The 12,891-nt window shown below is 36.9% G+C and overlaps 1 protein-coding gene across 1 annotated transcript; it reads left to right on the top strand.

The window, feature by feature from the left end:
* The first annotated feature begins 518 nt into the window (after positions 1-518).
* Positions 519-7,621, top strand: six4a (SIX homeobox 4a). Its single transcript, XM_067385346.1, has 3 exons — positions 519-1,312; positions 4,665-5,311; positions 6,519-7,621. The coding sequence occupies exons 1-3, from the start codon at positions 519-521 to the stop codon at positions 6,995-6,997; spliced, it is 1,920 nt and encodes a 639-aa protein (XP_067241447.1). The 3' UTR covers positions 6,998-7,621.
* The last annotated feature ends 5,270 nt before the right edge of the window (positions 7,622-12,891 follow it).

Genomic DNA, 12,891 nt, shown 5'->3' with positions numbered 1-12,891 from the left:
TTGTAGCCTATAAGAGGCTATAACAATAGGCTAACTGTAGAAACTAAGTTTTTATGAAGTTTTTAAGAGATATTGCCAAAAAGAAAAAAAAATAATAAGGGGTAGGGCTTGTTATTTTGTAAATGTCTGTATCGTTTGAAGTGTTGTAAGAGAAGTCTGAGTCTGTTCAGAGTAAGCTCAGAGTAAACACACAGCAGCACACAAAGGGCTCGAATGAGATCTCACCTATAGCGCAGGTGAGCTGCGGGAGCGCGTCACGGCTGAGTGACACATTCATTTTAATGGTTTTGCCTTGAAGCTGCGTTCGCCCCGCCCCTTTCGAAATGTCTTGTAGCCAATCATGTGTCCAACCCCCCAACCATCGGGCTGAGAAGTCACGCTGCCGGAGCGAAAGGGGAAAGCTATCCACTTACAAAGAACCCGATATCACTCGCATGGCGCACGGGTAACCTGATCGGCTTGGGCAGAAACGAGGCGGGGTGACGGACTAAAGGAATCTGAGGAGAAGAATAAAAACAATGTCTGTTTCCTCTAGTGAAGTGACAGTGGCAGGCGACATCAAAAAGGAAAATGTGAAGTACACGGAGATTCTCGAGAGCGCCACGGACAGTCGGGGGCACGTCAAACTCCTGACTCTGGACACTCCGGTGGCCGCCGGGATGCTCGTCGGGCAGCAGCAGCAGCAGACCTCTCCACCGGAGCGCAAGATGCCCACTATGGACTCTTTGTCTGCGCACACTTCACCCGCAGCAACCGCGAGCTCTTTGGCTTTCTCACCGGAGCAGGTTGCGTGTGTTTGCGAAGCGCTTCAGCAGGGGGGTAACGTGGATCGACTCGCCCGGTTTCTGTGGTCTCTCCCGCAGAGCGACTTATTGCGCGGTAACGAGAGTATCCTCCGCGCTCAGGCGATGGTGGCCTTCCACCAGGCGCGCTACCAGGAGCTTTATAGCATCTTGGAGAGCCACAGCTTCAGCCCCTCGTGCCACTCTGCCCTGCAGGACTTATGGTACAAAGCCCGGTACACGGAGGCGGAGAAGGCCCGTGGTAGACCGCTAGGCGCAGTGGATAAATATCGCCTGCGACGCAAGTTTCCCCTGCCCCGGACCATCTGGGATGGAGAGGAGACGGTGTACTGCTTCAAAGAGCGCTCCAGGAACGCGCTGAAGGACCTCTATAAGCAGAACCGGTACCCGTCCCCGGCCGAGAAGAGGAATCTGGCCAAGATCACAGGACTGTCCCTGACACAAGTCAGTAACTGGTTCAAAAACAGGAGGCAGAGAGACAGAAACCCGTCAGAGGCGCAATCCAAAAGGTGAGCAAACCTGGAAATGTAGATCAATGAATGAATGAAGAGTTAAGGAGTCTGTCAACGATTTTAATTAAGTTCTGTTGGCAAGACTATTGAGATACAGTAGTTAAAGCAAAGTTCTTGAGCGATCAAAGCATTTCTTGGCACATCTTGGCAAGTGATCAAGGCATTTCATGGTTTTAAAAAAAGGTTTCTGATTGTATGCTTGTGGATTGTCTTCTACATTTAGATTTAAATCTTTAATTTATTCACATTGATCTTAAATCACAGAGGGGGAAATCAGCTTCTAAAGGTCATTATGTACATCCAAACGTGTGCATAAAATGTATCGCGTGAGTCACCACCTCGTGTGCATGTGTGTGTTTATTTTTGAGTGAGTAGCTACTCAGGATCCATTGACTCGTAAGGTTTGCCCCACCACATAAATCACTCTGAACTATTTACTTTTCTTTTTAGCCAGAGGGGATAGGAAAACCTCCTCTTCAGCACTCAGTTTTAACACACACACACACACACATATGCACTGGTAATACAGGATTCACTTTAATGTTTAAAACTCTTTGTGAACAAAGCTCCAGCGCACCTGGTGGAGGTGACCTTACACACATACATATATATGTTTTTTCCATTCACAGAAAGCTGATGTCACACGCTGCTTGAAGCATTTTGAAGCAATCGTATATTTTTTTCACTTGAATGAGGCAATTTTATAATTTACAGCTTCACTCCATGGCCAAAATTTCAACAACAAAAAAAACTAAATAGTTCTTATACTCACAATTCATGTTTGGACTTGTAATATCACTCAGAAAATGCATATATTTGTTTTATATAGGACATCTTAAATGCCTCATTCACTCATTCATGCTGTAATGCCAAATGTGGGGGTGTGGCAAATGTGATATTAATAGGCCACGTCAGGCGTTTTCAACCTTTAGAGCAGGGACCCCATTTACAGTCTCAACCAGGAACCCCTTTTACAAAGATGTTATTAGCATTTTATTACTAATATATTGACAAACATTTATAATGTTTAATAGATTACCAATGTTTGAAATTATATTTAAATTGTATAGAATATGTTTGAAAGTTCAATATATGTATAGCCTATATCTAAACCCTAGGGCTATATGATATTAAAATTAAATAATAATATATTTTATGTTTTTAAACAGAAAACAAGCAATGGGTCTGTGACGCAGTGGTCTCGAGACGAGTTTACATTTATTTTTAAACGCGACGCAAAGAGCAAAGACGCTTGTGTAGACAGACAGAACGCGTCTTGTGTTCAAGCTCCCAAATACGTAATGACGTTATCACAAAAAAAAAAAAACGCAAAATCTTTTAGCTGGCTGTGAAGAGGAACACATGACAGTTGTGGAAGTCCTGTCGGAGTCACACAGCTGCTGCAGTCATTCATTATACGCGCCCTTCTCTCTCAACTAGACGAATTTATGTTTGAACAGCTGAAGTCACTGTGAAATATCGTCTTCAGCGCGCAGTGGATGTATCGCGCTGTATCAGACTTTAAAACTTCAGCTAAATTTAACTTCTCGTTACTGGCGGACCCTGCCCGTTTGGCGAAGGACACTGTGAACATAAAGTTGACCATTTGTGAAGGCATGCTGTGTTCGCGGGGTTGTGTCGCCATAGGACCAAATGGTGTGCGTGAGTGCGTAAAAGAGAGTCTGTAGTATAGCCAGGATTAATCCTGACACGTGAAGGCTGTGATCTAGGGGGTCCCGCGGTGTGAAGTGGATACTCACCTCTCCATTTGGCTATGCGCGCTCCCGTCTCCATCTTCCTGCAGCTGCGTCAATCCGCGCTCACGTACAGTTCAAAGAGTGAAAAGTTGGTTGGTTCGTAATACAACATTCCCCCTTTCATTTTGCAGTGTTTTGCATACAATAATCCCAAAAGCATCAACAGTATGAAATATTAAAATCACCTTTCAGCATCTCTTTCACACAGTTTAGAAATATTGAAGGTATGTATAGGTTTGAGAGTTTGTCCAAGTTTTTCTTTCTTGTTTTTTAAAATATATCACAGTGAAGGAGAAAGCTTGTCTCTATCTCAAATTCACCATTGTCACAGTGAGCGCAGATTTTTTTTGTCTGTGATATATACTTTTATATATAAACTTATATAAAAGTTTGTTTTTACATAGCTAATATATGTGTGTACTGTGTATAATTATGTATATATAAATACATATACATGTATATATATAAATTTAAGAAAAATGTGTTATATTTTTATATAAAATATTTATATTTAACAAATTATATAAATAAATAAAAAATAAATATATAGTATATGCATGCAAATATTTCTTAAATATATATGTACATTTAACAAAAATGTAATATATATAAAATATTTATATTTATATATATAACAAATTATATATATATTACAGTATATATATGCAAATATTTCTTAAATATATAAGTACATATTTAAGAAAATTTAATATATTATATATAAAATATTTAAATTTATATATAACAATTATATAAATATATACAGTATATATATGAAAATATATCTTAAATATATGTTTAAATATTTAAGAAAATGTGATTATAATTATATATAACAAAATATATAAATATATACAGTATATGCATGCAAATATTTCTTATATATGTACATATTTAAGAAAATGCTATATTTATATATATATTTATATTTATATATAACAAATTATATATATATACATACACACACAGTATATGCATGCAAATATTTCTTAAATATATATTTACATATTAAGAAAATGTATATAAAATATTTATATTTATATATATATAACAAATTATATACATATATACAGTATATACATGCAAATATTTCATATATATTTTTTTTAAATGTTATTTATATATAAAATACTTATATATAATATAAAATACATAAATATATATACTGTATATACATGCAAATATTCCTTAAATATATGCATGTATGTGTGTGTATTTAAATGTACATAATTATAAATGGCACACACACAAACTTTTATTTTGGATGCAATTAATCATGATTAATCGTTTGACAGCACTAATATAATATAATATAATATAATATAATATAATATAATATAATATAATATAATATAATATAATATAATATAATATAATATAATATAATATAATATAATATAATATAATAACGAAAGGGACAGATTTCAGTTTCAGACCAATACTGAAACTAAACTCTCTCTCACTTTCGTTGTTATTTTGTGATGCCAAAGCATTTTCATTTCAGCTGTGTGCAATAAAAAATTGTGCAAAATAATAACGTAAAAGTGTAGTGATGGAGACTCAGAGGTTCACTGTCTTTCACTCTCTTTCAGCGAGTCAGATGGAAATCACAGTACGGAGGATGAGAGCAGTAAAGGTCAGGAGTCTCTGTCCCCGTGTCCGATGTCGACCTGTGCTGATGGGACGGTGGGTAATGCAGTTGTGCCTCTCTGCTCTGGAGCTCTTGAGGCCGGGGTTATCGTCCAGCAGGTTGGAGACAGCAGGAATTCTGTCTCGTCATCGTCTGTAATCTTTAACGGAGTCTCAGTCAACACGCCCACCTCTGTTTTCCACAACGGCACCCCTTCGTTCCTCTCCACCACAGGACATGTCCTCTTCAGTGGCATGAACTTGGGACTCCAGTCGCTGGCTTGCAGATCAGTGGCAGAGTTGGAGATGGATGGTGAAGGACAGGATAAAAGGGTAACGGCAGACCCTGCACTGGTGTACCCCTCATTTCACTGCAGTGTGAATGGGACAGATGTAGAGGTGAAAGCAGAGGATGTTAGGCAGGATGTGTCAGTTCAGGACCAGAACACGTCCATTAGCTCGCCGTTCACTGTCACCTCGACCGATGGCTTGCAGCTTGAAGGTTACAGCTTGGTTCCTGAAGCCAATGGGACCTCACTGCTGAGCAACAAGATGGTACTTCCTCCCTTGCAACTCCCATCATCCTCTTCACCCTCATCAGTTACACAAGGTGAGTGAGCCTCTTCAAACATCATCAAAGATTACATCAAGCATTTGAGAAGGATGAGAAGAGCACAAATCTTTGTTTGTTATGAAGGTCAAAGACGTGATCCTGCAACTCGTATGTACGAGGACCTTAATACAGCTCTCTTATGATAAGCATGTTTTAATTTCTCTATTACATAATATTTAATTTTTAAACATTTAATTCACTTTGATAAGTTTTTGATGGCAGAATGTCAAAAATGTCAGGGTGATACAACTGACCTGATATCATATTGAAGAAAAATCTTCAGTAAAAGAATGACATTCTTGAAAAGGAAACCTAAATGGCATCAATTATTCAATTATTATTTGTTATTAGAAAAGTTTGGGACCAATAAGATTTTTAAATGTTTTTAAAGAAGTCTTTGTTTTTGAAAAACAGCAATATTGTGAAATATTATTACAATTTAAAATAACTTTTTTCTATTTTAATATATCTTAAAATGTAATTTATTACTGTGATGCAAAGCTGAATTTTCAGCATCATTACTGCAGTCTTCAGTGTCACATGATCCTTCAGAAATCATTCTAATATGCTGATTTGGAAACATTTTTTAAAGGGATAGTTCACCCAAAAATGAAAATTCTGTCATCATTTACTCCCCCTCAAGTTGTTCCAAACCTGTATAAATGTCATTGTTCTGCTGAACACAAAAGAAGATATTTGGAAGAATATTTGTAACCAAGCAGATCTTGTCCCCCTCTGATTACCATAGTAGGCAAGAAACACTATGGTAGTCAATGGGGGGCGAGATCTGCTTGGTTACAAACATTCTTCCAGATATCTTCTAAATGATGTAAATTATTTTTGGGTGAACTATCCCTTTAAGAAACATTTCTTATTATTATCAATGTTGAAAACAGTGTACTGCTTAATAATTTTTCAGGATACTTTGATGATTAGAAATGTATTTGAAATACAGTTGTTTGTAACATTATACAGGTCTTTACTGTCACTCATGATCAATTTATTGTATCCTTGCATTATAAGTCACATAATTTGACCTTTTATGACAATACAAGGATAGGTCGTAAAATGTCACGATTTTCCCTATTCTTTATCGTGGTAAATCTTATTCACTGACCCATGAACTGTATATCCTTAACATTTATATACCACCAAAAAAGGTTTAAGAGCTTTATCTTTTCTCTGATCTTCTGTCATCTGTCAGGTGTTGTTGATGGCAGTTCTCCTGCTCCCGCCTCTCTGTGTCACCTCCGGGTGGAGGAGCAGGACAGGCTGCAGCTGACCTCTCTTGAGCCCAGCGCGGCTCTCTACGGACTGGCTAGCGTACACACACTGTCTGCTGTAAAGAAGGAACCTTTGGAGACTCCTGGTAGATACCTTTACCACCTGGGTTACTCCCATGATCCCACCCACAGCTCCCCCACCTCACTTAACACCACCATGACAACGACCCAGCAAGACTACACTACTCTCACAGTGAGCGCACCCTTACTCGCCCAAACGGACCTTACCGGTGAGTTCAGAGGTCATGATGCCCAGATGACCTCGAGTCTAAATGGAGACTTCCTATGTGCAGTTTCAGAGGGAGGGAAGGGAGAGATGAGAGAAGTGGAGGAAGAAGAGGAAAAACATCTGACAAAACTAAAAACAGTCCATATAGAGGAAGAGATGACTGACCTTTGAACTTAATAGGAGAAGGAGGTAAAATACTTTTTACTGAAATCACAACATTATTTTGGATTATTGATTGAGGTTTTTTTTTATGTTTTCAGCCTCTAAATGTTTTATTGTTTTTTAATGTAAGTATTAAATTATTTTGGTGAATCTGACTCCAGTTTGGTTTGGAGAACCTATGCAAAGTTTATTTGAAGAATACAGTTTTTGAAAGTGTTTTTTTTTTTTGTCTTTCCACACACAGATAACTTTACTCTATCAATAGTTATGTATAACAGGGGTTTTCAAACAAGAGAGTTCTAGGGTGTCCATGGAAAAGTTTACAGAAAAAAATCTAGTGTAAATAAATAATAAATACATACTTAAATACATAAATAAATAGAAGGTCACAGAAAATAATAAATAAATAAAATTAAATACATAAATAAAAGTTCACAGAAAATAATAAATAAATAAATAAATAAAAAGAAATACATTAATAAAAGTTAGCAGAAAATAATAAATAAATACATAAAAATAAATACATAAATGAATAAAAGTTCACAGAAAATATTAAATAAATAAATAAAAATAAATACATAAATAAATAGAATTCCTGTTTTTGTCATGCTTTCATTTGATTTCATTATGCTTTCTAAAGACTGGCTGAAAATCCAAAGAATAATCATAATTATTTTATTATTTATGTTTCTCTAATAACAAAACTGATGTGTTGAATATAATAGAAACATAATAACATAATAGAAACTAAATATTTTTTCAGATAATTTATAGTATGTGTACAACATTATCTAATACTAAAATATTATAGTAGAAATAGGGACTTTATACCTAAACATATATAGCTTTTTATATTTTAGGAATTTTTATTTTATTTATATTTAAGGGAAATATTATTTGAAATGATCCGTGGTATCAAAACTTTTGAAAACCCCTGGTATATGAAATTATATATATTATATTATTTCATACTATTTTAAGAGTTTACATTAACTTTTGAGCTACAGGTAGCAGACAGCTCTTATTTTCTCTCTGTCGCTCCCTCTTACAGTGGGGAGTGTGGACATATGTGTGTTTTATGAGAGTCACCTGCTAGTTTCTGCCAAGAAGAGTTGAGGTTAGCAGACAGGTGGACGTCTGGTCATGCGTCATCTGAGTCAAACCTTAAAGGTCACGTCCCTACGGAAACACACATGCACAGACACACTTTATAAAAAATAAAAAAAAATACAAAATCTGTGACAATCTTCATGGCATTGTCATGGTCACTATGCTGACTGCATCTTCCAATTACAATAATAATATGCAAATAATATGCACTGTAGATATCAATAGAAATCCACAATGTTTGCTTATACAAATTAAGGGATGAGTCAGAAAGGTTGGTAATTGACAGCTTGCCACAGATGCTGCAAAGTTTAGGGTGTTATCAGTACACAAAACGTACTGAAAACTACTTGATTCGTTTGAGATGCAAACTGTTTTGAGTTCACAGTATGGGTAACTTAAAGGGATAGTTCACCCAAAAATGAAAATTCTGTCATCATTTACTCCCCCTCAAGTTGTTTCAAACCTGTATGAATTTCTTTGTTCTGCTGAACACAAAGGAAGATATTTGGAAGAACGTTTGTAACCAAGTAGATCTCGCTACCTTTTTTTATGGCAGTCAATGGGAGGTGTCTTTGTGTTCAGCAGAACAAAGAAATTTAAACAGGTTTGGAACAACTTGAGGGTGAGTAAAAAAAAATTATTTTGGCGTGAACTATCCCTTTAAACATTTGATTAAACTCATCATTGCAAGCAGATCATGTGAATTTGCTGTCAAACTGAATGTCACCTAAAAAAGCAATAAAAACCAATAAGAAAAATCAAGCTTTTAATTTAAATATTAAACAAAAATATCAAAATATATGTCAGCACAGCTGTAAATGTGAAAAAAACTTTATATGATTGTGTATGTGAGTGAGTTGAGTGTTTGTCAGAATGTTTGTATGGCAGATTGTGTGCATCTACAGTAGTTTTTGGTTTTGAGTTTGTTCTTTGTGCCTTCCTGCTTTCTGAAGGTCAGCGATTGGTTGGTCTTCAGGTTGCCTGTCATTTTTTTTTATTGTTATTGGTGCTGGTTTGACATCTGCAGTATTTAACTCCAAGCTATGCAGCCATTTTGGGACTGAGAAACGACTTTTAGAAATCAGAGATGGTGAATGAAAACTCTTCTACAGAAATTAAAAGGTTACACGTGTGAAATGAGCTAATGTACGACTAATGTAAATGTATGAGCAAAAAGCAAAACAGCATTGTGAATATTATTTTAGCATGAACAAAAATGTTATGTATTTTTCTAAAAAAAAAAAAAATGTGATCCATTAAATATTTATACTGGAAAAACAGCCTCACCCGAGTGATTTCATTCATGCCTGTGAGAGATCTTGTAAACTCCCAACGTAGATTTGTTTGCATTCTCATGTTATGTCTACAGTGGATGTTAAATATTCAGACGGACAGGAAACATGCAAATAAAAAGATTTAAGTAGCCAGGGAAGGGAGGGAAGCAGAGACCTGATACAGAAAGGCCAGGCCGGGTGCTGGAAAATCAGCGGTGATCGTTTGCACATGCCTGGTGGTCTGGAGCTTGTTAGCAAGCTGCTCTTGTCTGAGACTCCTAAATTCAAATAAACAGGAGGGCGATTTCTGGAGGCCCTGCCGCCTCCTGTTAGGAGGGGGTCCAGAAACAGACAGAGAAATTGTCTCTGATTTGTAAATGACTGTTACAGATGGCATTGACAGGCATTGTATGGATCTCAATTGCATTGTTACAGCTTTCAAACCACAGAAACTCAAGCTAGCCAGCGGAACAATTTTAGATAAACTTTTCCTTGAAATTTAGCAGAGAGAACTGGTTCGGATGCCAAACAAATCTGAATATACAGTACCATCATCTCAGCAATATTGCTCTTTCAGACTCCTCTTGCAGAGTTGGGGAAAACAGGCCAGGACAAAAGAGCGAGTGAGATAATTGGAACAGATTGTATGAAGAGAGGAAATAGGAGCATTGTCACCTGTTCCCTAACAGCCTAGGTGACCCTGTTGCCATGAGAGATGGCCAGGTATCAGATAACACCAGCTCGAACAATGAACGCAGTGGGAGAGAAGAGTTTTTTTGGCGAGTTCTGATACTGCGCAATGGTTTCATGTCATATTTTTGTCATTAACAACGTGCAAATAAAAGCGTGATGGTGATCGAAACCACTCGAGCATACCTCACACTGAGCATCGGTGAGATGCGGTGATAAAAAATACGAACCTCTCAAACTGAGCCTTATTAAAAACTATGACCTCTCACCTTTGGGGGTTTCAAAAGAGGGGGGACTTAACCCTGAATAGCAAACAGAGCTGGATTTGTAACCTGAACCTCCCCCCACGCCCCCACTAATGAGAGGTGAAAGGGCACACGCTGCTCCTCAGCTGTGTTTCATACCTGCGTGTGTGAGTGTAAGAGCGAGAATTTACTGGTTTGGATGATGTTTATGAACCAGACCAATACGTGTGAATGTGTAAATGTAAATGCAGAGTGCCAGATATACTTGCTCACATAGGGAATGTGAATACCGGTGTTTATTTGAAGCCTTGAGCAGAGAAGATCTGGGAGATGTGTATAAATGCCGTTATAAGAATCATACAAGTTGAACCTGTACTACAACTATCTGCTTATAAGTCTGAATATCAAATTGTGTCATCAAACTTACATTCTTTGCCTTCAGGGATATGAGACTGCCATCCTGTCATTCATCTTTACTGAACTTTGACCTCTACAGCCTTACACAATTTCTTTGGTATGCCTGCCTTAGAGAGAGAAAGAGAGAGAGAGGGAAGGAGAAGTATGGGGCAAATTTTTCATGCATACAGCACAAGTTTTGTATAGTTACAGGCCACTAGTACTTTTGCAAAAATTAGTGTGTTTTTACAAACAGCTGTAGGCTTCTACAGTTTAAAGGGGTTTTTTGATTAGTCTGGAGTAATTATTGATATGGTATGTCATCATTTAGATAGATAAATGTGTAATTGAATGGCACAGGTTGTTAAAAATGAAGAGAGTAAGCATTAGAATTTCAGTGGAACATGCGCGCACACACACACACACACACACACACACACACACACACACACACACACACACACACACACACACACACACACAGGGGTTAATCTATGCCCCCTGGTGAAATTGGACCACAGAGTGAGAGAGCACAACTGTTTTTTTCATTACTTCTTCTGACAGCCCACACACACCACTTTGTAAGAGTGCAGGACAGACATTATTCTTGAATTTAATGAGTTTTACCTTGTTCCAGATGATCTGTAGCGTGAATAGAAGAACTTAAGAACAAGACAGAATTACAAACTAAACAAAATATATATATATATATATATATTATTAAAGTACATGAAATAGATCATAAATATTTAACAGAAGGCATTTCATATAATACTCATTTGTTTATTTGTGGCAAAAGCAGATAGATGTCACTGACTGGCGCCCTCTTCCTGTAGTACGAAAAACTGACACTTTGAGTCTGGAGATTGCTATGGATCTATTTGGATTTATTGTGCAAGTAATATATAGTTTTCTTTCCCCTTTAGAAATGTATTGGTATTGAGCCTGTTTGAATAAAATATGCAATTATAAAACAATTCCTACATGTTTGATGAATATATGTCTAATTATTTTCTTTCTAATTATAGCCTTAAAAGATGTGTGTTTAGTTTCAAATATGTCATCTTCTTTCATCACCAGATTGCTTTTTAAAATCCTTAAACGACTCAAACCTGTTAAAACATTGAATTATTGAGATTGAGATTATTGCACTGTAAAAATGTAATCATACAACAACAAAATCCATTTAACTTCACAATAATTTCACAATAATTCAGATTGATTGATCATTAATTAAATTCAAATTGGTCGAAAAATTATTGCAATTACGTTATCTTTGCAGGTTTTGTGACTAATAATTTTACTTAAAAAAAAAGTTAAATAAGCAACTACACTTGTTTTCTTACAGTCTGTTTTATTTGATAGGTAATATAATTTTTTTCTTATAGTTTGCATCCAAATTAGAAACAATCAGTCAATTCAAATAATCCCATATACAGCTCAGATTGATTTATCTATTTTTCAACGTTTTTGACGTTTTACATAAATCAAGTCAATATGGGCCTATAGTAAGTATGACTTTGCTGCATCTAATTACCTGCCCCAGTCATTAAAACGGTTGCTACGCCCCTGCATCTAATTACAGGCATGACAAATGCGACAAAATGTTTAAAAAAAAAAGTTGCTGTTTAAAACGAATTCAAATAAAAGGCTACGTTATCTAATCAATATTAGGCTACTTTAAAACTGGAACTGGTAATATGCAGTAGTGCTGGGTTGTTTTTTCTCCCTACAGCGGCTGGAACAACGTCTAATTAGCGGTGGATTCTCCTCCGCTCAGTCTTTCATTTACACCTCACAGAAAACTCATAAACACACACTCAGTGAAAAGCAAACAGTTTACACCTTCACAGTGGTGGAGCACGGACTACTAAACATGAAATATGGTGACATTTATGCTGCAGGATCTTTTGTGTGTGTGTGTGCCCTCACTCTGTATCATCACAGCAGAGCTCATTGGCAACGTCGTGGCCGCGCTGTGCGTGAGCGCGCGCGCTTCTGTTAGTCATACCATAACATCTTGAAATGATCATGATCTGAGAAAGGGCACGTCGCCGTGCTGGGGGCTGGTAGAGGATCTGGTGTGGGATGGAGGGGGTGCATTGTGCTGGACATACTACCGTAACCTGAGCAGAGCAGCCATCGGCCCACGTACAGTTCAGGCAGCAATTATGCACACATTTAGATA

This window comes from Chanodichthys erythropterus, chromosome 5 (genome assembly GCF_024489055.1).
Source record: "Chanodichthys erythropterus isolate Z2021 chromosome 5, ASM2448905v1, whole genome shotgun sequence".
In the NCBI taxonomy this organism is placed as follows: domain Eukaryota; kingdom Metazoa; phylum Chordata; class Actinopteri; order Cypriniformes; family Xenocyprididae; genus Chanodichthys; species Chanodichthys erythropterus.
Note: the sequence above shows the minus strand (reverse complement) of the source record. Positions and strands in the feature narration are given on the sequence as shown.

Coding starts and splice junctions, on each gene's coding strand:
- six4a (XM_067385346.1), top strand. CDS start 519: ATGTCTGTTTCCTCTAGTGAAGTGACAGTGGCAGGCGACATCAAAAAG. Junction 1,313..4,664: donor TCAGAGGCGCAATCCAAAAG/GTGAGCAAACCT, acceptor ACTCTCTTTCAG/CGAGTCAGATGGAAATCACA. Junction 5,312..6,518: donor ACCCTCATCAGTTACACAAG/GTGAGTGAGCCT, acceptor GTCATCTGTCAG/GTGTTGTTGATGGCAGTTCT.